Source organism: Nansenia antarctica (assembly GCF_963989245.1).
Source record: "Nansenia antarctica genome assembly, chromosome: 10".
NCBI classification, from domain to species: Eukaryota; Metazoa; Chordata; class Actinopteri; order Argentiniformes; family Microstomatidae; genus Nansenia; species Nansenia antarctica.
In genome coordinates this window covers 3541029-3568906 of record NC_137680.1, presented here as the reverse complement: position 1 = coordinate 3568906, position 27878 = coordinate 3541029, and the positions used below count along the sequence as shown (strand labels likewise).

At 48.8% G+C, this 27878-nt stretch overlaps 2 protein-coding genes across 2 annotated transcripts in view; both read right to left on the bottom strand.

The window, feature by feature from the left end:
* Positions 1-20760, bottom strand: part of megf8 (multiple EGF-like-domains 8) — a gene marked incomplete at both ends in the record, with an annotated part of 44122 nt that extends 23362 nt beyond the window's left edge. Inside the window, 22 exons of the mRNA XM_080540872.1 lie at positions 699-883; positions 2095-2334; positions 3144-3227; positions 4509-4622; positions 5174-5305; positions 5953-6071; positions 6942-7187; positions 7710-7913; positions 8279-8482; positions 9744-9907; positions 10802-10949; positions 12862-12963; positions 13257-13408; positions 13675-13785; positions 14114-14259; positions 14629-14812; positions 15691-15904; positions 17684-17772; positions 18095-18275; positions 18688-18897; positions 19570-19733; positions 20586-20760. Of these exons, the coding sequence (XP_080396998.1) occupies positions 699-883; positions 2095-2334; positions 3144-3227; positions 4509-4622; positions 5174-5305; positions 5953-6071; positions 6942-7187; positions 7710-7913; positions 8279-8482; positions 9744-9907; positions 10802-10949; positions 12862-12963; positions 13257-13408; positions 13675-13785; positions 14114-14259; positions 14629-14812; positions 15691-15904; positions 17684-17772; positions 18095-18275; positions 18688-18897; positions 19570-19733; positions 20586-20760 (3568 nt within the window). The remainder of the gene's footprint in view (positions 1-698; positions 884-2094; positions 2335-3143; positions 3228-4508; positions 4623-5173; positions 5306-5952; positions 6072-6941; positions 7188-7709; positions 7914-8278; positions 8483-9743; positions 9908-10801; positions 10950-12861; positions 12964-13256; positions 13409-13674; positions 13786-14113; positions 14260-14628; positions 14813-15690; positions 15905-17683; positions 17773-18094; positions 18276-18687; positions 18898-19569; positions 19734-20585) is intronic.
* Positions 20761-26211: 5451 nt separating this feature from the next.
* Positions 26212-27878, bottom strand: part of trim35-28 (tripartite motif containing 35-28) — a 5756-nt gene continuing 4089 nt past the window's right edge. The window contains exon 7 of the mRNA XM_080540034.1: positions 26212-27590. Within this exon, the coding sequence (XP_080396160.1) occupies positions 27055-27590 (536 nt within the window). The 3' untranslated portion in view covers positions 26212-27054. The remainder of the gene's footprint in view (positions 27591-27878) is intronic.

Here is a 27878-nt window from a genome sequence, read left to right as displayed (position 1 = left end):
TTCCCACATGTACCGTATTCTCACATGTACCGTAACATATAATATATACAGTATATATTTATTAACAAATATCATGTTTGTGTACTATATGAATGACCTGCTGCTCTCCAAAAAGAAAACAATAAAAAAACATTTTATCACCAAAAAAAGGGAGTGGAGAATTGATTGTAGTAGAGAATGATATCGATGTGGCTCGATCTGTGTGTTGAAGTTGAGATTGAATGACAGGTACAGTAGATACAGTAGAGCAGACTTCCCTTCAATTCAAACAGAATGGAGGATATGATCATGACCTTTGTGGGGCAGAACCACCACAAAACATGTTGTGGTGCCACAGGATGTTGCTCTGATCAATCACAGGGTATACAGGAATCTTGAGGTTAATTTCAATACCTTTCTAAGACTTTTTAAAGACCTTGTCAATATTTTTCCAGACCTCACCGCCACTTCGAGCTGTAAGTCATCTTTGTTTTTTCTATAAAACTAATAAATTCACGAACTTTTACTAAACGTTTTTAGGACTCAAACTCTTTGGACAGAGTCTAGTTCAGAAAAATACCTACAAAATTCAAGACCTCATAAAATCTTGATAAGACTTTTTAATACTTATTAAGGGTGTCTTGATTTTCCCAAAATTGATTTATCAACTTTTAATACTTTTCAAGACACCGCGGATACCCTGTATCAGTCTCTCTCACCCTGGCAGTTGTCACAGATGCCCGGCGCGGTGATGCAGGGGCTGTGGAAGTTACAGCCGCAGTCCACGTCACACTCCACCCCGCTCAGCACCAGCGTGGCCGGGTCCGAGGTCCAGCCCAGGGAACACTCACACACGAACCTCGGGCTTCCACTGCACTGGCCCTCGCGACACTCGTTATAACAGCTGGAGAGGGGGGGAGGGGGGGGGGGGATGGAGAATGAGAAGCACACACCAAGCAGGACGGTTCGATTCCGATGTCCTGCATGTCATCCCTACTCCCTCTCTCTCTCTCTCTCTCTCTCTCACCCATCCTTCCTGTCTTAATCTCTACTGTATCTGTCAATAAAAGGAAAAATATGAGTGGGACTGCCCCCACTCAGAAAAAATTACTTGAAAAAAAAAAAAAGAATGTGTATGCAAAGTCTTCAAAGCGAGTGCTATTGTCGGGTTGGGCGATATAGCGGTAACAGGGTTACCCGCAGGACTTGAAAATGGACCACAGTGTGGCCTGGGGTGGTCCAGTGGTCTAGCACCGCGGTCTACAGTGCACACATTATGCCCATGTCGGCATGGGTTCGAATCCGGCCCATGCCCTGCTGACATGCCCTCTCTCCCTTACTTTCCTGTCTGTCTTCACTATGCCTGTCCAATAAAAAAATGGAAAATATGAGTGGGACTGCCCCCACTCAGAAAAAAATAACAAACAAAAAAAAAGAAAGAAAATGGCCACAGTGTGCCTTTCAATACAGTCGTTCGTTACTACATTTCTACTCCATTATTTAACTGCCAAGAGACTTTTTTTCTATTCCCAATATGTGACAGTGCTGAGGAGGAGTGAGAGCTTTTTTTCCCTCATAGCTGTAAGATAAGCATGAAGGGTAAATTACACCACTCAAGTAAATTACACCAGGCTTACACAGGGTATATACAGGAATCTTGAGGTTAATTTGAAAGTGACAGTTGGATCTAAGTGACAGTTGACACTAGAACAGCCGTGTCTATGTTACCTACTCAGGGTATATACAGGAATCTTGAGGTTAATTTGAAAGTGACAGTTGGATCTAAGTGACAGTTGACACTAGAACAGCCATGTCTATGTTACCTGCAGCTGATTTACTCTAGTGAACCCGTCCAGACCCGATAAACAGCTCTGTTCACGGGGAGCGGTGCATATATTTGTCTATAGTACTATAGTAGTACAATCTAGCAGGCGACCTATGTAAACTCGTACCACCTGTACCACAACGTGATCGCATACAGTGAGAGAGAGCAACGTAATGCAAGATAGAGTAAGGTGAACACCTTGAGCATTTAGGCTATTCGTCCCTGATTCGGACAATGACAGAAGATTCCCCGCCCCCTCCCACCCCCCCGTGTGAAAAAACGAGTCTCACGTCTGGTTGCAGTGCAGGGTGCCGTCCCCGGTGTAGCCCCTCTCACAGTGGCACTCGTAGGAGGTGGGGGTGTTGACGCAGGTGGCGAAGGGATGGCAGCTGTGGAGGCCCAGCCTGCACTCCTCCACGTCGGGGCAGGCGGGGTAGGACCACACGGCCTCCCGGTCCCCCTCCTCCTGGTGCTCCAGGTCCAGCTCCATCTCCATGGGCCGCGGAGGGGCCGACGTCTGCGGCTCAGGACTAGAGGAGGAGGAGGAGGAGGAGGGGGAGGAGGAGGAGGGGGAGGAGGAGGAGGAGGAGGGGGAGGAGGAGGAGGAGGAGGAGGAGGAGGGGGAGGGAGGAGGAGGAGGAGGAGGGGGAGGAGGAGGAGGAGGAGGAGGAGGAGGGGGAGGAGGAGGAGGAGGGGGAGGAGGAGGAGGAGGAGGGGGAGGAGGAGGGGGAGGGGGAGGTGGAGGAGGAGGAGGAGGGAGGAGGGAGGAGGAGGAGGAGGAGGGGGAGGTGGAGGAGGAGGAGGAGGGAGGAGGAGGAGGAGGAGGGGGAGAAGGAGGAGGAGGAGGAGGGGGAGGAGGAAAAGGAGGAGGAGGAGGAGGAGGAAGGGGAGGAGGAGGAGGAGGAGAAGGAGGAGGGGAAAGGTGGAAAGGAAGAGGAGGAGGAGGGGAGGAGGAGGAGGAGGAAGAGGTGGAGGAGGAGGAGGAGGAGGAGGAGGAGAGACAGGGTGTAGAGGAGGAGGAGGAGGAGGAGGAGGAGGAGGAGATTATTTCTCTAATGCTCTAATCTGTTGCTCTTGTGAGTGTCCCCTCTGATGAAGGAAAAAATCTTGGACACTGTCTAGGCATTCGGCCCCTAGTCATTGTTTTAGTTTTTGCTTTGTTTGTTTTCTGTTTTGTCTGTCCCGTTTCATCCCCTTGTAAAGTGTCCTTGGGTTTTTGAAAGGCGCTATATAAATATTATTATTATTATTATTATTATTATTATTATTATTATTATTATGCAAATTGGGCGGTGTGTGAATGAATCATGGGAGTAAGTGGTTGGTTTGCTGGTCTTACCTGGAGGCCCGTACTTCAGCCACAGCCACACTACAGTTATAGACAGACGGCTCGTCCATCCCTCCCCAGTCTCCTCTTAGACATCTGGATAACAAACATTATACAACAGTTAGTTCCGACCAAGTAATTTCATTGGACAAGAGGCATTCCATGAGTGCTGATATACAGTATAACAGCACTGGGACTTTTAACTATATGCATCACTCCGCCGCACAGATGTTCTACTAAATGACCGTTAATTAGACTACATGTTTGTGTTCAGGTTACTAGGCAACCGTCCATTTGAAGTTCAGTTGCGGAACTATTTTTATTTTATTTTAATGATTAAATAAACAAACAAATCATAATCTGTTGTCGCTTATTAGTGTTAAATAATAAATCGCGCTGTAGAACTGTTGTATAAAAGCAATATCACACTCGAGGTCGTGCTGTTATACTGAATATCAGCACGGCTGTGATCGTCTTCGGTACTTCGGTACTTCGGTACTCGGCCTGCGGCCTCGTACCTATGACCCAATCACAGCCGTGCTGATATTCAGTATGACAGCACGACCTCTCGTGTGATATTGCTTAAATTTGGAAGATGAGTAAAGGCATGAGGACTGAAGGTTTGTTAGTGAACTTCCAATAGTAGGTAGCCTAGAGGTTAGAGAGGCCGGCTAGCCAGCGGAAGGTCTCTGGTTCGATCCCCGCCTCAGGAGGGAGCTGCATGTGAGCTGGTGAACTGAAGGGTCGCTGGCAACAAATCTAAGGTGCTACTACCGTTGTGCCCTTGAGCATGGCATTTAACTCCTAATTGCTCCAGTTGCCGTGACTACGGCTGACCCTGTGCCTAGAGACTACGGCTGACCCTGTGCCTAGAGCAAAACAATACATTTCGTTGTAACTCTGTACAATGACAAAAATGATTTAATCTAATCTAATTCAAAATGTAATCGCAGGGTTCCTGGTTTGATTCCGGGCCATCGCCATATCCTGCATGTCATCCCTCCTCTCTCTCTCACCCATCCTTCCAGTCAATCTCAGGAAGCAACATCAAGCAGAAATGCCCTAAAAACATATTTAAAAGAAGATAAAAAAAAAAAAAAAGATTCTCAAGAATGCGTGTGCGGGGGGGGCGCTTAGGTGGCGTAGCGGGTTAAGCGTTGACCATGTAACCGCAGGGTCCCCGGTTCGATTCCGGCTGGGGGACATATCCTGCATGTCATCCATCCTCTCTCTCTCACCCATCCTTTCTGTCTAAATCTCTACTATACCTGTCAATAAAATGAAAAATATGAGTGGGACTGCCCCACTCAGAAAAAATTACTTAAAAAAAAAAAAGAAAAGAAAGAAAGAATGTGTGTGTGTGTGTCGGTCTCCTACCTCCCGATGGTGGGGTTGTTGTAGTCGCCACACCAGCCGCACTGGAAGGTCTGCAGACAGTCTGTGCAGGTGGCCAGAGCAGAGCACTGCTTACACTGAGGCACGGAGTGGACACTGGGGAGGAGGACAGACAGACGAGAGAGCAGGGGGGGTGGAGAGAGAGAGAGAAAGAGAGAGAGAGAGAGAGAAAGAGAGAAAGAGAGAAAGAGAGAGAGAGAGAAAGAGAGAGAAAGAGAGAGAGAGAGAGAGAGAGAGAGAGAAAGAGAGAGAGAGAGAGAGAGAGAGAGAGAAAGAGAGAGAGAGAGAGAGAGAGAGAGAAAGAGAGAGAGAGAAAGAGAGAGAGAGAAAGAGAGAGAGAGAGAGAGAGAGAGAGAAGAGAGAGAGGGAGAGGGAGAGGGAGAAAGAGAAAAAGAGAGAGAGAGAAAGAGAGAGAGAAAGAGAGAGAGAGAGAGAGGGAAAGGGAGAGAGAGAGAGAGAGAGAGAGATGAAGAAGAGCGAAAACAACAGAGAAGGAAGAGGTAAGAAAGACAACAGAGAGGAGTTGAATGCACATTGTTGTTGGTACATTGTTGTGTTAAAACGTCAATCAAATGTTCACCAACAATAACACAGTTGGCAGAGAGTTGGGAGTTGACCGCTGCCCTGTGAATCTAAGCAGTGTTTACCTGTCATACCAGTCCCTGCATTCTCCGTAGGGGTACTTGGTGAGGTAGGCAGCGAAGTAGAAGCAGGCCTGGGCAGACTCACACCACGCACACTGACTGGAGTTAGACAAACACTCCCCGCACGTTTTCCTCCTACGGGAGAGAGAAAGAGGGGGTGTCGATCACGTCTCTTCACAACACTGGCTCCCCGCTGGTGGAATGAGCTTCCCACGGCTGTCAGAACCGCAGAGTCACTACCCATGTTCCGTCGTAGACTGAAGACCTCCATCTCTTCAGGTTACACCTTAACTGCTCCTCCTGAGACATCTTCTGCCCCTCAGCACTGCGTCTCCTAAAGACACCCGCTTTCCCCTCTACTGTGTCCCCTAAAAACTTCTATTGCCCCCCCTTGTACTGTTTCTCTGTTTCTCCAGTGTAAAAAAATAAAATAAATAAAATAAACTGGGTTTAGAAGAAGGTGATAGGAGAAGGTTTTTCCTTCTATCAGTGGCCCCGGGCCTGAGCTGGATTACTCTTCCTGCTACGACTGGTGGACTGATGATTCACTTGCTTAGTATTCAAATGTATTGATTGTAAGTCGCTTTGGAACAAGGCGTCTGTCTCTAAATGCCAAAAATGTAAATGGGGTGGGGGAGCAGAGGGGGTACTCAGTGTCTTTCGCATCGTTTACTTTTAATTAGTTCTATTGTGTTGTTTTGTTTTGGCAAAACTTGATTACTACTAGGAACACACTGTGGGCCATTGTAGCGAGGGCCTAAAGGAAGCAGCGAGATACTCACTGGTTGCAGACTCTCGGACACCACTCTGGGTCGCGAACGGACCCCTCCAGTCTGCCCCGTCGGCTGCATTGGTAGTCGCCCTTCTTGCTAGAGTTGATCTGCCACTCGCAGTAAGGGTCCTGTGGGGTCAAAGTCCACGAGAGGACACACAGAGTTATACGCAGTCCCAGATATAAGCTGACAAAGGATGTAGGGCCTAATGGAAGACTAATTAAATATGTCAGATCAGATCGGTGATTACATCAGAGGGTGGGAAGGAAGGATGCCTGTTCAGCAAACTGATGGACCCCCCCCCCCCCCCAATAGCAATAGTGTGAGGTGTTTTCTCTTGTTCTTTTTTTGAGGCCATGAGCATTGACAACTTTTATTTTCTTGGTATGTATTTAATTGTTTTGTTATCGTGTATGTTGATGCCCTTTTTTTCCTCCTTTGTTATATGTTCTGTGATGTTATGTTGATGTCATTCTTCTTTGTTAATGTTTTTATGATGATTTCTTGTATATGTTCTGTGTGGACCCCAGGAAGAGTAGCTGATACTTTGCATATAAGCTAATGAGATCCTAATAGGTCCCTAAGGTCAGCTGAGACTAATCAGCTAATAATTCCAAGAGTAAAAACAAAACACGGTGCAGCAGCTCTCAGTCACGCTGCTGCATGCTCCTGGAACAAACTCCCTGAAGAAATCAAACAGGCCCAAACCCTTAAAATATTTAAATCTAAGCTAAAAACCTTCATGTTTTGCACCAGTTATGATTAAACACAAACACTTCTATCAATGTCTTTTTTCTATTAACTATTGTCTTTTTAAATGTTTTATCTATTTACTTCTTATATTTGCTTTTATTCATTGTAATTTTTATTTTCTTATGCTCCTCTTGCTGTATTTTTAAATAATGTATGTAAAGCACTTTGAATTGCCCCTGTTGTATGAAATGTGCTATACAAATAAACTTGCCTTGCCTAATAAATCAAATCAAATCTCTGCGTACCTGAGTGCATGCTGAGCAGTCCCTGTACTCCTCACACAGGGTGCAGTGCTGCGGGGCCAGCTGTAGGTGGTGCTCTCCGCCCCCCTGCTCCTCGGGGCAGGGCTCCAGGTCGGGGTTGGCGCGGGCCAGGCAGCGGCCCAGGGACGGACACCAGCCGCAGGACTGGTCCGACAGACACGCCAGGCACGACTGGTACCCCGCGCAGGAGCCGGAGCGGTAGGGCTCCAAGAACAGGAACGAGATATCCTACAGGGGGGGTGTGTGTGTGTGTGTGAGAGAGGGGGGGAGAGAGGGAGAGAGAGGGGGGGAGAGAGAGAGAGAGAGAGAGAGAGAGAGGGAGAGAGGGAGAGAGAGAGAGAGGGGGGGGAGAGAGAGAGGGGGAGAGAGAGAGAGAGGGAGGGAGAGAAAGAGAGGGAGAGGGAGAGAGAGAGAGAGAGGGAGAGAGAGAGGGGGAGAGGGAGAGAGGGAGGCAGAGGGAGAGAGAGGGAGAGAGAAAGAGAGAGAGAGAGAGAGAGAGAGAGAGAGTGCGATAGAAGAAGAGCGGTAAAAAGAAAACAAAGATTCTGTGTGAGTGCTGGCGGCCATCTTTATTTTATTTTTCTCAACGATTCTTCTACTGGTTGTACATCTACTGTCAGTACCTGTTTCTGGTCTGTGGTTAAAGCAGAACCAGAGAGACTATTGAAGTCAGGTATCAGGAGAGAGAGAGAGAAAGAGAAAGAGAAAGAGAAGAGAGAGAAGAGAGAGAGAGAGAGAGAGAGTACTCACGCTTCCTCCAGGCAGGGCGGTCCTGTTCCAGGTGAGGGCCATCTCGCTGGTCTGACCGGAGCCCGAGTTGTTGAGGTAGCCCTCGGCCTGCACCAGGTAGCGGTTCATCCGGGTCAGGTTGGAGAACAGGCGGCTGCCGTCGGGACGAGACAGCAGCTTGGTCTCCTTCTCCTGGTGGGCCGCGAAGCGACCTACCACCTCCTTCTAAGAAAATAAATAAATAGAGAGAGAGAGACAGAGGGAGGGAGGGGTGGTAAAAGGAGAGGGAGAGAGATGCTGAAATTAGTCACTTTTCATTCTTCCCCTAAAAACAAGTAGTATAAAAACAATCCTGGTTCATTCCACACAATATGAATCGGTGACATACCCTAATATTTCGGGAAAGTTCTTCCTGGCTCTATATATACGAAGCTGTGTGTGTGTGTGTGTGTGTGTGTGTGTGTGTGTGTGTCTGTGTCTGTGTCTGTGTCTGTGGTGCTATATACTGTATCTACATACGAAGCTGTGTGTGTGTGTGTGTCTTTCGTTCAACATTTGTCTCTCGTTCTCCATCTCTCTGTCTGTCCTACCAGTTGCAGGGAGTTGGGTCCCGCTGCCATGCGGGCCTCAAAGTGGAGCCTCTGGATGCGGGCCCAGATGGAGACGGTCTCGGTGGGGGGGGGTGCCGGCGGGGGGGCGCCCCACAGGGGGTGGATGAAGCCTCGGAACTGCAGGGTGACGTCCATCTCCGTGGTGGGGCTGAGGATGATGGAGGTGCTACGCAGGATGGACACCTGGGAGGGGTGGAGGGGTGGAGGAGAGGAGGAGTGGAGGGGTGGAGGAGAGGAGGGGTGGAGGGGCGGAGGAGAGGAGGAGTGGAGGGGTGGAGGAGAGGAGGGGTGGAGGGGCGGAGGAGAGGAGGAGTGGAGGGAAGGGGAAGGAGGGGTGGAGGGAAGGTGAGAGGAGGAGTGGAGGGAAGGGGAGAGGAGTGGAGGAAAGGGGAGAGGAGGAGAGGAGGGAAGGGGAGAGGAGGAGTGGAGGAAAGGGGAGAGGAGGAGAGGAGTGGGGGTGGAGGAGAGGAGGAGAGGAGGAGTGGAGGGAAGGGGAAGGAGGGTGGAGAGGTGAGAAAGGGGGGGGGGGGACAGAATAGAACAGAGGCATTAACAGAGGCATTTACTCGTAAACACTAGTGAGATCAAACATCCTAACGTAAAACGAATACAAAAAAGCTGTAGTACGAGAGAAATAAATTCTGTTTTTGGGGGGGTTTCAGATCAGGGTTGGAGGAGGTGGTGCAGTACTGGGGGGGGGGCTATTGAGAGGTCATTTTTGTCATTTTGTTTGTGCACGCAGGGCACTCCCAGGGCATATACAGGAATCTTGAAGTTAATTTGAAAGTGACAGTTGGATCTAAGTGACAGTTGGATCTAAGTGACAGTTGGATCTAAGTGACAGTTGACACTAGAACAGCCGTGTCTATGTTACCTACTCAGGGTATATACAGGAATCTTGAGGTTAATTTCAATACCTTTCTAAGACTTTTTAAAGACCTTGTCAATATTTTTCCAGACCTCACCGCCACTTGGAGCTGTAACCGTTGACATCAGTGACACCTTTAACATAACAGGTTTAGTTTGCAACAGACTAGACCACTATCATACAACACAATTTCCGGTTCATCTTTGTTTTTTAATAAAACTAATAAATTCACGAACTTTTACTAAAAGTTTTTAGGACTCAAACTCTTTGGACAGAGTCTAATTCAGAAAAATACCTACACAATTCAAGACCTCATAAAATCGTGATAAGACTTTTTAATACTTATTAAGGGTCTTGATTTTCCCAAAATTGATTTATCAACTTTTAATACTTTTCAAGACACCGCGGATACCCTGAAAAGGGCAAGGTAGGTCATTTTGTTTGTGCACGCAGGGCACTCCCAGGGTATATACAGGAATCTTGAGGTTAATTTGAAAGTGACAGTTGGATCTAAGTGACAGTTGGATCTAAGTGACAGTTGACTCTAGAACAGCCGTGTCTATGTTACCTACGTACCTTGTCAGGCTGGGAGTCGTTGCGGGGGTGCTGGTAGGTGAGCAGGTGCAGTCCCGGGACGTAGTTCTCGGTGCGACAGAAGTCGAGGGAGGTTAGGAAGCGGGTACGCTCCCCCCACCAGCCGTACGCCCCCGAGATCTGGTCCACGCGGCACGTACTTCTCTCTGAAGAGACCGGGGGGGGGTCAGTACAATCAAAACACACCCAGTACCACACCTCAGCGTTACAACACAGTTGTTGGCCAGTGGTCAAAGACGCATTCCTGTAGAGAAGGTTTTGCAATGAATGCATCTGGTTTGGGGGGTGTGTTAGAAAGGTCAGAGGTCAAAGGGGACTTGACTGTAGCTGGTTTAGATTGAAGAGGTGACTTGGATTTGTTCAAGTGTATCAATGCAAATTTTAATAACCATTAACTCCATTCACAACCAGTCAACCTTAATAAGGCTGTCAGATCATCTCATTTTGCTTCTGAACACACACACACACACACACACACACACACACACACACACTATTGTTTCTTATGTGGTCCCTCCCATGCATATCTACTTATGGCTTCTTCTCTTCTATTTCATTTTGTCACAACCCTTCTCTTTTCTTTTCTTCCCTCCCTCCCTCCCTCCCTCTCAGTGGTGTAGTCTACGTGATAGGCAGGACTACACCGTATACCCACTAGGAAAGGCCAAGGATTTCCGTATACCCACTTAAACATGTGCGAGGATACGCAGGCGTTTTGTGACAGAACTTTCACTTTCATTCATAAAATTCACCCCGTCTGTGTTACGAAGCACTTGACTTTTGGACCATTGGGACTGACTATAGCGTCATATACCATCAAAGGCGGGAGATGCAACATGAAATATGTCAAAATGCAGCACTATCATGCACAGATCAGCCTTATAACATGTAATTTAGATATATATATAACGTTAGACAGGGAGCGCAGATGTATTTTTATGGCGTTCCAAAATGAACGATATGAGGCTGGGAGGGAAAAATCACAGTATACCCACTAGAAAACACTAGACTACACCACTGCTCCCTCCCATGTGTCTCACCTGACACAGGTAAGCAGGCCTCGTTCTGGACACACCAGCCGGTGTCTGCGGGGGAGCGGGGCAGGGAGCCCGGAGCCCCGCTGAACACCAGGCAGGACTGGCAGTCGGACAGGAACCTGGCCAGGCCCAGGCACCCGGTGCTGCCACACTGAGGACACAAGAGGGAACTGCAGTTTAAATACCAGTTAACACAAATGACCATGACATCATATAATAATATATCCACTGGAGGTAGAGTGAGTCAGAGGCTGAGGAGATTCTCTAAAGTGGGGGGGTAGAGGGGTGAGGTGGATCTAAAGGCAGTGTTTCCTCTATATGCATTTATTGGTGGCGGGCCGCCACGAATGAATTTGCTCCGCCACCAAATGATTCAGACAATCCACTTTGATTCAGGCTGCGCAGAAAGGCAGCGAGTTATTATGACCGGAGAACTGAAAAAAAAGCATGTGTCCCTGAACGCTCCGCCAATCACTGTGAGTAAACTGACTCTGAGAATGTCCTCACGTCACATTTTACCGTAATACCCTATATGTTGGTTGAAGTGCAACATCTCAGCTTTCAGGGACAGTTGGATTTTTTTCGATAGCACAAACCGTTTAGAAATTACGGTAATTACAATGTCGGGTGCGGATGTGCGGTACATTCGGCGCAGAAGTGGTATCTATACCAGATAAATAATAACCATTTGCTTACGTAATTTTTCGTTTGTTTACATAGTCTGAAACTACAGATGGTAAGCTTTCAAATGATGCGTCAGACATTGAAATCGAAAAAAAAAATTAAGACGACACGAGTATTTGAATGTTTGTTTGTATCATGTTTTGCTCAAGAATGGTGACTGCTAAAAACCCTGCTAGCGGCTAACGTTTCGTTCTAAAACGAAAGTATTGTAACGTCCCCACTTGGACAGTGGTTGAAATAATGACAGATACCTTCTCTCATGTAATCTGTGCGTTTAATTGTAAACTATCTCATACACAACTTTCTTAGTTCACCCGAGCTCTCTCTCCCAACGGTCTCAATAACACACACAGCATCACAGGGGTGCATTGGCACACACAGTAACAGTGCGAACATGAACATGAACTCAAGCATTAATGAACATTAATGAACAGGGTTGTTCTATCTAATTTATTATGTTTGTGTTATGCTAATAAATGTAGATCCACACAGGTATACAAACTGAGATCCGTTGCCAAGTGCCATTCATTCTGACAACACACACACAGTCGTAAAGCTCTAACAGAACGTGACGTCGTAAAGTGCAACAAAGTGCTGCAATGACATACTGTCGTACATAACAATATTGGTATTTGATCACCTTCTATATAAAATCACCTGCTCGGCTTTAATGACTTAACCGCTATTTAAGAAATTATATTTGTTTTCGCGTGCACGCGTTTTATGCGCATGCACGCGTTTTATGCGAAAAACGGCCACCCCGCCACCAATGTGAAAAATCCTGGAGGAAACACTGAAAGGTGTTATTATAGGTCTGTGTGCTCTATGGTATAGTGGAGGGAAACTGTCATGTCGCTCTTATTCTCCTATTGATGCCTTCTGAATTGTCCCAGGGATTAAAGGAATAGTTCACCCAACTTAGAAAGGTCCATTGATCTCTATTGGTTTTGGTTTAAAATGGTAACAGTTAAGGCCAATGCACACGGCGTGCGATTTTGTCGCACCGCCGAATTCGATTCCATTGTTTTGAATGAGACCCAATGAGACAATGCACACGGCGTGCGATGCGATATTGTCGCACGACAACATTCGATTCTCCATTCACATTCATTCATTCATTGGTGTGAATTGAGAATCGAATGTTGTCGTGCGACAAAATCGCACGCCGTGTGCATTGGCCTTTAGTGGTTAGTGACAGTGCCCAGATGAACATAAGAGAGAACTGAAGTCTGTCCTTATTATAGACTCCTTTTAGGGGTAAGGAAACAAATAATTGATTTAGTTAATTGGGTGAACTATCCCTTTTATAAAGTTGAATTGTACTGTAATATAGAGGGATGAGATGGAGGAAGAGATGATGATGATGGGATGAGTGTTACCGGGTCGGTGGGTTGGTACTCTCGACAGCGGCCCTCACACCAGCTGCATTCTGGGTTCTTCAGACACAAGCTCTCGTCCGGCGCCTCGGCGCACACAGCGTCCTAGCGAACGGAATCAGAACATTACACATACACACACACACACACGCCACTGGAAATACAACATCTACTAATATCACAACAGCGTTTTTATGAAAACACAGACTATATAAATACTGTGCTTCGGGTGGTGTGTGCATCGCAGTGCCTACCCCTCCATCTCTTGTTTACACCTCTCCCCCTTTCCCCTCTCAAGAACTTGGTCCCTTTCGACCATGTCGTCATCCTCACCCCACTCCCTCCCTCCCTCCCTCCCTCCCTCCTTGTTTCATCTCCTTCTCCCTTTCTCTCCTCACCCGGTCTCCTGGGTCGCTACTGACAAACAGCGGAACTTTATACGCCACCAGGTCTCTGCGGGCGACGCCACTGTAACCCCCGGCGACCAGCAGCACCCTCCCCTCCATCACCGCGGCGACGTGCGAGTACCGTCCTCTCACCGCCTCTCCTCCTGGAGAGAGAGAGAGAGAGAGAGAGAGAGAGAGAGAGAGAGAGAGAGAGAGAGAGAGACAGAGACAGAGAGAAAGGAGGAGAGAGAGAGAGACACAGAGAGAGAGAGAGAGACAGAGAGAGAGAGATAGAGAGAGAAAGGAGGAGAGAGGAAGGAAAAAGAGAGATAGGTTAAGGAGAAAGAAGAGAGACAAAGGGAGAGTGAGATGATTTGATATGAAGCTCTTATGTGCAAATATGAGTGTGTGTGTGTGTGTGACAACTCACTGTGTTGGAGGCTCTCTCCTGCAGATACCCACTGGTGACAGCCCAGGTGGTAGAAGAAGATCTCCTCGTCGTAGCACTTCTCCTCCTGGTAATGGATGTGCACGTTCCCTCCTGAGTGAGAGAGAGAAAGAGAGAGAGAGAGAGAAATGGAGGGAGAGCGAGAGAGAGCGAGAGAGAGAGAGAGAGAGAGAGAGAGAGAGAGATAGAGAGAGAGAGACAGAGAGAGAGAGAGAGAGAGAGAGAGACAGAGAGAGAGTAGTGGGAAGTGGAAGAGAAGGGTGAAGGTGCTTGACAGCAGACTTGAATGAACAAACGACTCTAACAAGTCTAAACAACAAGTCTACTGTCAGCCTGCCACCCTGTACTGCTGTGACCCTGTACTGCTGTGATCCTGTACCGCTGTGATCCTCCTATCCTCCTCTCTGTACATCTCACCCACCATAGACCACCATGTAGTTGCCGATGACCGTGGCTGAGTGGAAGGCTCTCTCTCTGGGCCCGGTGGCCGGGAAGCGGGAGCGGAACGAGGTCCAGAACCGCCGGTCCACGTGGAACACGTCAGTGGAGTTCACTCTCACACTGAACCTAAGAGAAGGGGACGAGGGGGGGGGGGGGAGACCATACATATATTGACAAGCAGAAGAAGAAAAAATACATATGGTCCTCTTACACACATTCACACACAACAGACATACTCACAGCATATGAAATTGGAGTTGACACACACACACACACAAGAATTTGAGACCTGTATAAAGCCAAGAATTAGGTAAGAACACAACACTCTTGCACTTTAACACTTTAGTGACAAAGAAACTCCCACACACACACTTACAGAAAATTACACTCCATACAATTACCTCCTACTATACCACCTCCCACCACCCTCCCACTATACCACCCTCCCACTATCCCACCCTCCCACTGTCCCACCCTCTCCGGGCCTGTGTGTACCTGGCAGTGGTGGGCCTGTGGCCCCCGTAGACCAGCAGGGTCCTGGAGGGGGAGTGGAACACCATGGAGTGGCCGGCCGTGGCGGGGGGTTTCCCCCCCGTGGGCTGCACCGCCTCCCACAGCCCGTTCCCTCGCAGGCTGAACCGATGCAGAGAAGAGGAGAACATGTCCTCCTCAGTACGACCTGCGTAGGGAGGAGAGAGAGTCTATATTATCTATATCTACATCTATATATCTATATTAAACAAAGAGTCTGTACTGCAGTACGACCTGCGTAGGGGGGGGGAGAGAGAGAGAGAGTGTGATTTGGAAAGAAACCTAAAAAGAATAAAAATAAAGAATTATCCTAATCAGGGCCGGTCCTAGGCATAGGCGAACTAGGCGGTCGCCTAGGGTGCCAAATGCCCCAAAAAAAAAAAAAAAAAAACGTTTTTGGTTTTACATTTAAATAATTTTGAAGCAATACAATAATAATTTCACATTTCAAAGTACTTCGTTCTATTCACATGAATGTTCTGCACATGTTTCGATGTATTACGAGCATCCTTGTGTCTAAGAATGCAAGAGTACTGTAGCTTCTTACTTGAAAAACAGGAAACCCAAATGTTCAACATGTTCTATTTTAACGGTTTCAATTCCATAGAACTGAGCTTGAATTGCTGTGTCTGTATCTCACTTCTCTTTAGTTATTTTTTCTGAGTGGGGCAGTCCCACTCATATTTTCATTTTTATTGAGATTTGACAGGAAGGATGTGTGAGAGAGAGAGAGAGAGAGAGAGAGAGAGAGAGAGAAGGGATGACATGCAGGATATGTCCGCGGCCGGAATCGAACCGGAAACCCTGCGGTTACATGGTCAGCACTTAGTCCGCTACGCCACCTAAGCGCCCCGTGTATCTCACTTCTCTAAGAGCTCTTAATAAACCGGAGAAACTTTGCTTCCTCACACCGTGTACACTTAGTGGTTAATTCACAGTATCTTTATATAACAGTTATTACAGTAATATAACAGTTAATATCAGTTAGAATTTCCACAACACAACAATGCCTGGTTTGTTATTTACCTCCAAACACATAGAGATAATCGTCTACAAGAGCTGCCGCATGGTTGGCTAGTCTCGGCGCCCCTGCAGAATCTGATAGGCCGAGTTGCTGCCAGTCGTCTTGAACAGGACGGTACATCCAGACGTCGCTGGCCAGCGCGCCCCCGGCGAGCTCTCCTCCAAATATAACCATGTTAGACTTCCACTCTACCGCTGTGTGGGAGTGACGAGACGCCTGAGAGAGGGGGAGAAGAGGTGGGGGAGAGGAGGGAGAAGAGGTGGGGGAGAAGAGGTGGGGGAGAGGAGGGAGAGAAGAGGTGGGGGAGAGGAGGTGGGGGAGAGGAGGTGGGGGAGAGGAGGTGGGGGAGAAGAGGTGGGGGAGAGGAGGTGGGGGAGAGGAGGGAGAAGAGGTGGGGGAGAAGAGGTGGGGGAGAGGAGGTGGGGGAGAGGAGGTGGGGGAGAGGAGGTGGGGGAGAAGAGGTGGGGGAGAAGAGGTGGGGGAGAGGGGGTGGGGGAGAGGAGGTGGGGGAGAGGAGGTGGGGGAGAAGAGGTGGGGGAGAGGAGGTGGGGGAGAGGAGGGAGAAGAGGTGGGGGAGAGGAGGGAGAAGAGGTGGGGGAGAGGAGGGAGAAGAGGTGGGAGAGAGGAGGGAGAAGAGGGAGAGGAGGTGGGGGAGAGGGGGTGGGGGAGAGGAGGTGGGGGAGAGGAGGTGGGGGAGAAGAGGTGGGGGAGAGGAGGTGGGGGAGAGGAGGGGGAAGAGGGAGAAGAGGTGGGGGAGAAGAGGGAGAAGAAGGAGAGGTGGGGGAGAGGAGGGAGAAGAGGGAGAAGAGGTGGGGGAGAGGAGGGAGAAGAGGTGGGGGAGAGGAGGGAGAAGAGGGAGAAGAGGTGGGGGAGAGGAGAGAGAAGAGGTGGGGGAGAGGAGGGAGAAGAGGTGGGGGAGAGGAGGGAGAAGAGGGAGAAGAGGTGGGGGAGAGGGGGTGGGGGAGAGGAGGTGGGGGAGAGGAGGTGGGGGAGAAGAGGTGGGGGAGAGGAGGTGGGGGAGAAGAGGTGGGGGAGAGGGGGTGGGGGAGAGGAGGTGGGGGAGAGGAGGTGGGGGAGAAGAGGTGGGGGAGAGGAGGTGGGGGAGAGGAGGGGGAAGAGGGAGAAGAGGTGGGGGAGAGGAGGGAGAAGAGGGAGAAGAGGGAGAAGAGGGAGAAGAGGTGGGGGAGAGGAGGGAGAAGAGGTGGGGGAGAGGAGGGAGAAGAGGTGGGGGAGAGGAGGGAGAAGAGGGAGAAGAGGTGGGGGAGAGGAGGGAGAAGAAGTGGGGGAGAGGAGGGAGAAGAGGTGGGGGAGAGGAGGGAGAAGAGGTGGGGGAGAGGAGGTGGGGGAGAGGAGGGAGAAGAGGGAGAAGAGGTGGGGGAGAGGAGGGAGAAGAGGTGGGGGAGGAGGGAGAAGGGGTGGGGGAGAGGATGGAGAAGAGGGAGAAGAGGTGGGGGAGAGGAGGGAGAAGAGGTGGGGGAGAGGAGGGAGACGAGGTAGAGGAAAGAGGGATGATGATAAGAGAGAGATGACAGTTGGGATGAGGTGGAAAATAAATGTAAATTCATACACATACATACATAATAAATTTAAAAAGACAAAAAAAAAAGAGGGGGGCCAGAGAAAGAGCAGTTTAGGGAGAGGCAAGTCAGAGAAAGTGTGAGAGGGGTAAACAGGTCAATTTCAGTCCATTTAAGGAACACAGCACAGATGTTTAAAGACATGTCAAATATTAACAGAATATTTAAACTCCCATGGCGGTTATACTTTTTATCTTCATGTTTTTGTCTTGTCTTTTTTATTTTCTCTGACTAGTTTTTATGAATGTTCCTGTAGAGCACTTTGTATTGCATCTGTATATGAAATTTGCTATATAAATAAAAAAGTTTGATTTGATTTGATATTAAAAGAAGAAGCTAAACAGAACAGTCTTTGTTGACAATGACAGAATTTGCGGAGATCAAAGCAGTTTCATGGTTGTGGCATGCAGGCACTTACCGGGGAGTATCCATAGGACCTGTTCTCCCATTGGTTGGAGCTGAAGTTATATTTGACCAGGTCCCCTAGAGCTCTGTTCAAGTCAAACCCTGAAGCATCAAGAGACACAGTTACAGAACAAAAAAAAGCTGCATGCTCACAAACAGCGTTAGATTTTAACTAGTGTAAACAATAGAAAACAAGTCTGAAGTAGAAGACACTGGACCACTGGATCTAGTAACAATTTAACCGTACACAATAAAATAAACACATATACTGCAAACAAGACAACGTTTTATTGTAGTGACGTAACAATTCATGAATAATGGCCAGTGTTGGTAGCTTGGCTAGTTCTCCCTAATCAAAGGGATATGAAATCACATATATAAGCAGAGAATAGGTGAATACAAAAAAAAAGTTTGTCTTCCTCACCTCCAAACAGGTACATGGCTCCAGTGGAAGAGAGGTAGACGCCAGCGGAGCCGGTCCTGGGGGGCGTGTAGGCGTCACTCCCGCTCACCTGCCACCACTGGCCCGCCCCACTGTCGTCACGGAGACCGAGCTGACAGCTCTGGCCCAAGAAGCCTGAGTTGCAGAGACAACGCTCCCCTTTCTGAGAGGGGAAAAAGAGCGACAGCGAGAGCGAGAGAGCGTGGACAGTGTTTAGGACAGTGTGACGAAAGTGGGCTTACAACATTAACACAGACGACACAAAACCTAAATTAATGTTTGAACACTTAAGGTCAATGCACACAGCGTGCGATTTTGTCGCACGACAACATTCGATTCTCAATTCTTTTAATTCGTTCAATTGGTGTGAATTGAGAATCGAATGTTGTCGTGCGACAATATCGCATTGCACGCCGTGTGCATTGTCTCATTCAAAACAATGGAATCGAATTCGGCGGTGGGACAAAATCGCACGCCGTGTGCATTGGCCTTTAGTGTTTGCTCAACAAATTGCCCTTCAGCCCATCAGCTAATCGTCCTACTCATAAACTCGCTTTTCTCTCAAGTTTCCTCACCTTGTCACAGAGGCCATGCAGGGCGCACGCCTCCGGACACAGAGGGGTGGTGCAGTCTGCCCCTCCCCAGCCCAGGTGGCACTGGCACTGGGAGGAGGCCTTGTCACAGCGGCCGTGACCCCCGCAGGCTCCGGGGCACACGGAGAACAAGTAGGTGGCGTTGAAGCCCAGGAGGTTGTAGTTCGCATCACTGAAGAGGTGGAGGAGCATCTGGAAAAGAGAAGGACACATTTGGACATTGGCAGTTGACACATTGAATAATGGACTAGTGCTATTGGGGGACACAAAGGGGTTAATATCTAATCCATAGAATGAGGGTTGATATATAATTAATAATAATTTTAATAATTTTGCCATTTAGCAGACACTTTTAATCCAAAGCGACTTACAATTACGAATTACAGGGACATTCCCCCTGGAGTAACTGCGGGCTAAGTGCCTTACTCAAGGGCACACTAGTAGTGGTGTGGTTTCAGACGGGATTTGAACTCACAACCTTCCGATCACAAGTCCAACTCACTATCCACTACACCACCACTACCCCCTACTAGTGCTATTGGGGGACACAAAGGGGGGTAATATCTAATCCATAGAATGAGGGTTGATATAAAGGTTTCCCACCCTATGCCCTTATAGTCTCCGGGTTGAGATCTGGCATGTTATGAGTGTGTCTTTCTTCCTAACATCAGACAACTAATGATGTTGTTGTGGATATAATTGATGGGCCTGTCCATCGTCAGAATTATTCACTGCGCCACAGATCTTGGCTCACACCTTACAGGAAGGAAATGGGTCTTCCTTGAGTGCTAGATTTCGCCCCCACTGTAGAGAGACTTACATTTCTCAGTATAACATGATATAAAACCACTACAATGTGTTTACCTTGCCAGTCTTGGCCTCTATTGGCTGTGGCAGGGTGGTGCCACTCAAACTGGCCAGCAGGGGGCTCTGGTAGGAGTCTCCATCGTAGACAAACAGGTAATCGTAGGTGCATTCTGTCTCCATGAAGGTAAAGTTCAGGACGATACGGTAATTACTGCTGGGGGCTAGCAGAGAAGACAGGAAAGAAGAGGGACAATGAGATTTGGAGTTCACGTTACAGGTATTTTGCTTTACATTCCTTGATTCAAATCAAAATTAAAATTCATCAACACTGCCACAACAACAAAAACCTATTTTTTAAGGGGAAGGTTCTCGATAACCCCTACCCGTTGTTAACCTCCCCGGCACAATTTGCCTTTTGGTAAATGGACTGCACTTATATAGCGCCTTTATCCAAAGCGCTTCACGACGGCCTCTCATTCACCCATTCACACACACATTCACACACCAATGCAAGGCGCAGGCCCGCTCACTGGGAGCAATTCGGGGTTCAGTGTCTTGCCCAAGGACTTTTCGACATGTGGCCAGCCGGGGCTCGAACCGCCGATCTGCCAACCTTGCGATCATTAGACGGCGGCTCTACCTCTTGCGCCACAGCCGCCCCTGCCTTTTCTTTTCATGTGGTCTCAACATTTGTTACCGTGTGTGTTTGAATCCTAAATAAAATACCACAAATAAAACACAACACACACACACACATATGGAGTGGACACCTCTCCCATATAATAGACTAGTCACTACTAGTACATCAGCCCAGCACCAAGTTTGTCAGTTGTGCGCCAGTGTCCCCATGTAACTCACTTTTTGGTTTTTTTGTGTTTTTTTCTGAGTGGGGCAGTCCCACTCATATTTTTCATTTTTATTGACAGTTACAGTGAAGATTTAGACAGGAAGGATGGGTGAGAGAGAGAGGAGGAATGACATGCAGGATATCGTCTGTCCCTGGCCGGATTCGAACCGGGGACCCTGCGGTACAAGGTCAGCGCTTAACCCGCTACGCCACCTAAGCAACTCACCTTTGATGAGCCATTCACAGTTGCCATTAACAGAGTAGTTCCCCGGGCCGTCTGTGATGTAACCTGGCGGGCCCCTCAACACCTGTCTGTGGCCCTTACAGTCCCCTGCCCGACACCCAGGGACCACAGCCACCAGCAGCACCAGCCACAGGGGGAGAGGGAGAAGGGAGGCCATCCTCTCCCCCACCTGGAGCAGGAAGGAGGGAGAGAGGCGGTGGAGGAGGAGGTGAAGAGGGTGGAGGAGTTGACTGGATACCTCGATCACAAACCGGGAACCTAGAGAAAGATCCAACAAAGACATTCAACGATTAACACACAGCAGAGATGTACACTGAAGGAAGTTATACTATTTCAATTAACTCTCACCCACCCTTGTGGGTGAATGCGTACTTCAGAATGGTCAAGAGATCCCTTTAGAAAGAAGTCGATTGTCCACACGTCAGATCAAGTTCGAATTAATGTCTTTTAGTTATATAGTAAAATTAGCCACGCATTAAGCAGTATTACAGAATTCTGGATCAGATTGTATCTTGCCCTAGCAATCAACAAGTCGGGGTCAGTCCACAGTCTGATGACCTGTCTTTGCCTTGATCCCATATTTATACAATCTAGACAGAGGGTTTCTACAAGAATGTGTCATCTTCACTGATTGGTTCCTGGTATCTGTGCAGGTTTCGAGTCTTGTTCTTCTTCATGGTGGGTATCTACCTGAGGGGTTAATCTTTTGGTTGACACACACACATTCATCCATGCAGGAGCTCAAAACTATTTCCTGAGTTTGTCTGAGGTGAAGCACCTGCTCCTCTCAGCTCGAGCCTGTGACCCTTGCACATCCTGTTACATCTCACACACTATGCATTCTTGAAACACACTTGTCTTCATCTACAGAAATTCGTATATTTTTATGTAATAAAGGCATTTACAATAAGCGGTTTAAAGCATCATTCTTTCTTTAAGTCAGGAGCTTTTCTTCTCCTTCTCCGTCAAAAACAGAACCTCTTTTCTGACTTTGCGGGACCTTCCAATTCTCTCCACTGACTTCAGTCACATATTTATTTAAATGAACACATAGTACCTGATTTATCACTTTCAGTTATGTTAATACAAATCCCCAACAAGTATGGTTATTATTGCTTGTTGTCATTAAAACATTCATGAAGAACATATACATAAAAGGATATTTTCCAACACTAGTTATCCAACGGGATTGTTTGTCTGCGTTAGCGGACATACAGTACTTCCCTTTATATGTTATTGGCACAGTGACAACGTTGTTCATATAAGACCAGTGCCATACTGATCTGACATAAGTAGCCTAGAACTCTTTAGCTAAATGAATGGTGACACCTTCTAAATGGCAACAACAACAAAAAACACAAAACCTCACTCTCCCACTCTTGAAACTTCCACTGCACAAGTCAGACATTATTAAATAAATTCGTCTCTTCGTGAGCTTAGAATGATAAGGTTCTATCTCCGTTTAGAATGATAAGGTTCTATCTCCGTTTAGAATGATAAGGTTCTATCTCCGTTTAGAATGATAAGGTTCTATCTCCGTTTAGAATGATAAGGTTCTATCTCCGTTTAGGGCAGTTCAGAGATATTGAGCGTCAAAGTTTTTACATTCCATTATGTTTTGTGAGATAGAACCTTTGTATTTTATGAATTACTAACTCGAAAATGTCAACATTTAAAAAATAACACCACACAGGCATTAATAAACACCTAATGGATCAGATTATGTAAAAAACTCGATTTTGACAAAAATGGAGATCCTTATAATTCTAACGTCACCTAGTGATGATCTTCTAGCTTTAGTGATGATGGTCTTGACTGGCCTCCCCTGCCCTGTTATGATGCACAACCACCTTGTTTTGATGATCTAGATCAATTCTGATCAATTCTGATCTAGATTCAATATCTAGAATCACGGTCTGTTTATGTTGCCGACAAGGATTAATGTCAGCAAGACCTAGAATCAGACTAGGAGAGCAGGGGACAGGGGACAGGGGGACAGGGGACAGGGACAGGGGACGGGGGACAGGTGGACAGGGGACAGAGGACAGGGGACAGAGGACAGGGGACAGGGGGACAGGGGACAGGGGGACAGGGGGACAGGGGACAGGGGACAGGGGGACAGGGGCACAGGGACAGGGGAACAGGGGACAGGGGACAGGGGAACAGGGGACAGGGGGACAGGGGAAGGGGGACAGGGGAAGGGGGACAGAGGACAGGGGGACAGGGGCACAGGGACAGGGGAACAGGGGACAGGGGACAGGGGAACAGGGGGACAGAGGACAGGGAGACAGGGGGACAGGGACAGGGGGACAGGGGGACAGAGGACAGGGGGACAGAGGACAGGGGAACAGGGGACAGGGGACAGGAGACAGGGGGACAGGGGACATGGGGACAAGGGACAGGGGGACAGGGGGACAGGGGACGGGGGACAGGGGACATGGGGACAAGGGACAGGGGACAGGGGACAGAGGGACAGCGGACAGGGGGACAGGGGGACAGGGGACAGGAGGACGGGGGACAGGGGGCAGGGGGACAGGAGGACAGGGGAGCAGGGGACAGGGGGACAGCGACAGGGGACAGGGGACAGGGGGACAGGAGGACAGGGGACAGGGGACAGGGGACAGGAGAGCAGGGACAGGGGGACAGGGGGTCAGGGGGACAGGGGACAGGGGACAGGGGGTCAGGGGGACAGGGGACAGGGGACAGGGGACAGGGGGACAGGAGGACAGAGGGACAGGGGGACAGGGACAGGGGGACAGGAGGACAGGGGGACAGGAGGACAGGGGGACAGGGGACAGGGACAGGGGGACAGGGGACAGGGGACAGGGGGACAGGGGACAGGGGACAGGGGGACAGGAGGACAGGGGGACAGGAGGACAGGGGGACAGGGGACAGGGACAGGGGGACAGGGGACAGGGGACAGAGAGCAGGGGACAGGGGGACAGGGGGACAGGGGGACAGGGGACAGGGGGACAGGAGGACAAGGGGACAGAGGACAGGGGACAGGAGGACAGGGGACAGGGGAACAGGGGACAGGGGACAGGGGACAGGAGACAGGGGACAGGAGGACAGGGGGACAGGGGACAGGAGACAGGGGACAGGGGACAGGGGGACAGGGGGACAGGTGGACAGGGGACAGGGGGACGGGGGACAGGGGACGGGGGACAGGGGGACAGGGGGACAGAGACAGGGGACAGGGGGGCAGGAGGACAGGGGGACAGGGGGACAGGGGGACGGGGGACAGGGGACAGGGGACAGGAGGACAGGGGGGACAGCGGACAGGGGACAGGGGGACAGGGGACAGAGGGACAGGGGACAGGGGACAGGGGACAGGAGGACAGGGGACAGGGGACAGGGGACAGGAGGACAGGGGGGACAGCGGACAGGGGACAGGGGACAGGGGACAGGGGACAGGGGGACAGGGAACAGGGGACAGGAGAGCAGGGGGACAGGGGGACAGGGGACAGGGGACAGGGGAGGGACAGGGGGACAGGGGACAGGGGGACAGGGGACAGGGGAGGGACAGGGGGACGGGGGACAGGGGACAGGGGGGCAGGGGGACAGGGGGACAGGGGACAGGGGGACAGGGGACAGGGGAGGGACAGGGGGACAGGGGGACAGGGGACAGGGGAGGGACAGGGGGACAGGGGACAGGGGGACAGGGGACAGGGGAGGGACAGGGGGACAGGGGGACAGGGGACAGGGGAGGGACAGGGGGACAGGGGACAGGGGGACAGGGGACAGGGGAGGGACAGGGGGACAGGGGGACAGGGGACAGGACAGGGGACAGAGGACAGGGGGACAGTGGACAGGGGACAGGGGGACAGAGGACAGGGGACAGAGGACAGGGGACAGGGGGACGGGGGACGGGGGACAGGGGACAGGGAGGGGACAGGGGACAGGGGGACAGGGGGACAGTTAGTCATTTTAGGTTTTTGGACAGCTAGCCTAATGTTAGCTTAGCTTTCCCCCAAATCCCAGCAGATGTTGCCTCCTGTCCTGCGCTCTAGTAACGCTTCTATCTATGCAACCCTATGTACTGGCTGTCTAGCTAGCTGGGTATAAGGTGGTGTCATAACTGCACAGTTAGAGATGCAATATGAATATCACACTTGCTAATTATGTCATTGATGAATTACTGTATCTGTCCCACTCAATTAAACTGTAGCTAGCCCAGCTGGCTGACTAACATCCGGGTCAGACAGACAGTAGCTGTGTTTAGTTAGGTCTAGCTCACATTAATCCTCGTCGGCGACATAAACAGCCAAACGTGATTCAGAATTGAACAAATTGAATCAGAACAAGGCGGTTTGTGCATCATAACAGAGCAGGAGGCCAGTCAAGACCATCATCACTAAAGCTAGAAGACCATCACTAGCCTAGCTGACAGATACTAACTACGCTGCGTCCCTCCACCAAAATAGCTTGCTTTTCGCGATATCAAGCCTTAGAATCAGACTAGGAGAGCAGGGGACAGTTAGTCATGTTAGGTTTTGGACAGCTAGCCTAATGTTAGCTTAGCTTTCCCCCAAATCCCAGCAGATGTTGCCTCCTGCTCTCCAGTAACGCTTCTATCTATGCAACCCTATGTACTGGCTGTTCGGTATTAGTTAGTTATGTCCTTTACTCACCAGTTCCCGTGTCCTCGTCCCCATGCTGTGTTTACATGTTCTTGTAAGCTGCTGTGACACAGGAGGGATAGATGAGAAGCCCACCACAGTTACTGAATCACAGCACGGACAAGACGACAGAAGACCACCCAACCGGGCGGGCTAGGTAGCTAGCAGGCTAGCTGTCCTCCCGTCCAGATGCAGATGCGCAGTCGCCAGTGTTATCCATCATAGTAACATAAAGATCACAGTTGTAGATGTAACGTTATATGGCTGCGTTATTGTGTGGCCTGTCACGACCTCCTCCATCGCATGTTGTGATAGTGCTTTACTAGCTTCATGTTTGTTGTTGCTGGTTGCTGGTTGCCACACAATACAAAAGGCTCAACGACAATATCACACATCAGCATCGCCCCCTAGTGGCGACGTGTTGCGACGCAGGTGTCAGACAGATTGTAGGTGACGTTAGAATTTATTATAAGGTTCTAGGATCTCCATTTTTGTCAAATTTGAGTTTGTTTTTTTACATAATCTCTAATGATCCATTATGTGTTTTTTAATGCCTGTGTGGTGTTATTTGTTTTTTTAAATGTTGACATTTTTTGAGTTAGTAATTCATAAAATACAAAGGTTCCATCTCACAAAACATAATGGAATGTAAATATCTCTGAACTGCCCTAAACGGAGATAGAACCTTCTCATTCTAAACGGAGATAGAACCTTCTAATTCTAAACGGAGATAGAACCTTATCATTCTAAACGGAGATAGAACCTTATAGTTCTAAGCTCACGAGAAGATACGCAATGCATGGTGCACTCAGGCCTCTTACTTGAGTTTACCCAGGAGGGTTGACTATAAGGTGACATGATGGATAGACTGAAGGTTCAAAAGTATTCATGATTTTATAAAATCGTATTTATTTGACATACTTTTTTAGATGAAATCATGATTTGTCACGGTATCACAGTCAATCGTATCACATTTGGTTTGGCGCAGGTAGTAGCGATCATTTGACAGTCAAATCACACAGTAGTATACTTTTGCACATAACTTAAGCCCTTTTCAGCAGAACACTAATTGTGTTCAAACATATGATACTACTTACAATACAAGTTCCAATAATTACATTTCAACAAAAAAAAATCCTTCACCAAATAAACATTTGAAAATTCTGCCTAGAACACAGCTAAAATCTATTATCTACTGTATCTTTCCATAGATTTAGTGTGTAGCAAGTGGTGGCCATTTATTTATTTTTCAAATATTTCTCAACGTTCTTGTGAGATACAGTACGTATTACTCATCAAGCCAAGCATATTAGAAACACATCAAAGCAGATTGGATAAGGCACGATACACACAATGATTGACGTGCCAATGCGATGCTGCTTATGAGGTCTACGTTTCAATTGATTATTTGTGAGAAATACATATTCAGTAATATTACTAATATCCCTAATATTCTTATTATTAATGTTATTATTTCTTACAACTTACGGTAACCCCAATATGTCCCTCTAGTCCCTTTAAATACATTCTCACAAGCTAATTTAGACTATTAGTGTGATCCAGTGTAAGAAAATCAGTCAGGAAAATCCCTATATACTTGCATATTTTCTTGTGGAAAGCATACAATTACAGCCATAGCACACTTTCAAATATGATTGTCATGACAAAAAGGAAAAGCAAGGCAACTCTATGACCATTGAAATACATTTACAAGAATAGAACCCCCACACTGACAAACCAAGTCATAGTTATGCCATCCCCATATTGTAACACTTCTTCTTTTTGAGTCAAAGAGGTGTAATCTTGTGGCTGTCGTTTCCCCCACAGCCCTGTCATACAGTGTGGATTGTCACCTTTGCTGGGAGCACAGCCATGGGGGTACTGTGGAGCCCAGGACCAAAAATGGGGAACACCCTGTCTGCGAACTTGTGTGTGAAGGTGCACAGGTGTTTCCCAGAGTCTGCGTCCCAAAACGAGACCTCACCCTTATCCATGTTCAGCTTGATCCGGATCTTCTCTGGGCGTCTCTCCACACCCAGGACTGTGCGTTTTGGGGTTAGGGCGCTGTACACCCCTTTGCTCAGTCCGATGGTCCACACGCCGCGGTCGGTGGACACCGTAAACTTCCTCTTCCGGGCTACGGACTCCTTACACACGCCCAGGATCCACTTGGGGTTGTCGGCCACGTGAACCACCCAGCGGTGCTTGCCGGCGATGAAGCCCTCGGCGCCCAGAATGAAGACACAGGGGTCAAAGCGCTCGGGGTTGTCCGGGAAAGATTGCCTCTCTGGGCTGTCCCTCACACTGGCCAGGTCTGGGGATATGGTGAGCCAGGGCGAGGCCGTCCTGAGGTCCATTAACACTGGGACTGTGGATGGGAGAGAGAGAGAGAGCGAGAGAGAGAAAGAGAGAGGGAGAGAGAGACAGAGGGGGGGGAGGGAGAGAGAGAGAGGGGGAGAGGGAGAGAGAGAGAGAGAGTTCTGTATTTCTTGGACCTCTCATGTTTACCCCATTGACACTAAACCAAGAGACATTATGTGGTACGAGGGCTATATCTGTTCGTTAATACAGCTGTCGATCTTAAAAAATCTTTTGAGTTGAGTGTAGGTTATCACAATTGTAATTGACTGTTGTCCTCTGGTCCCTGGGGTGGGGT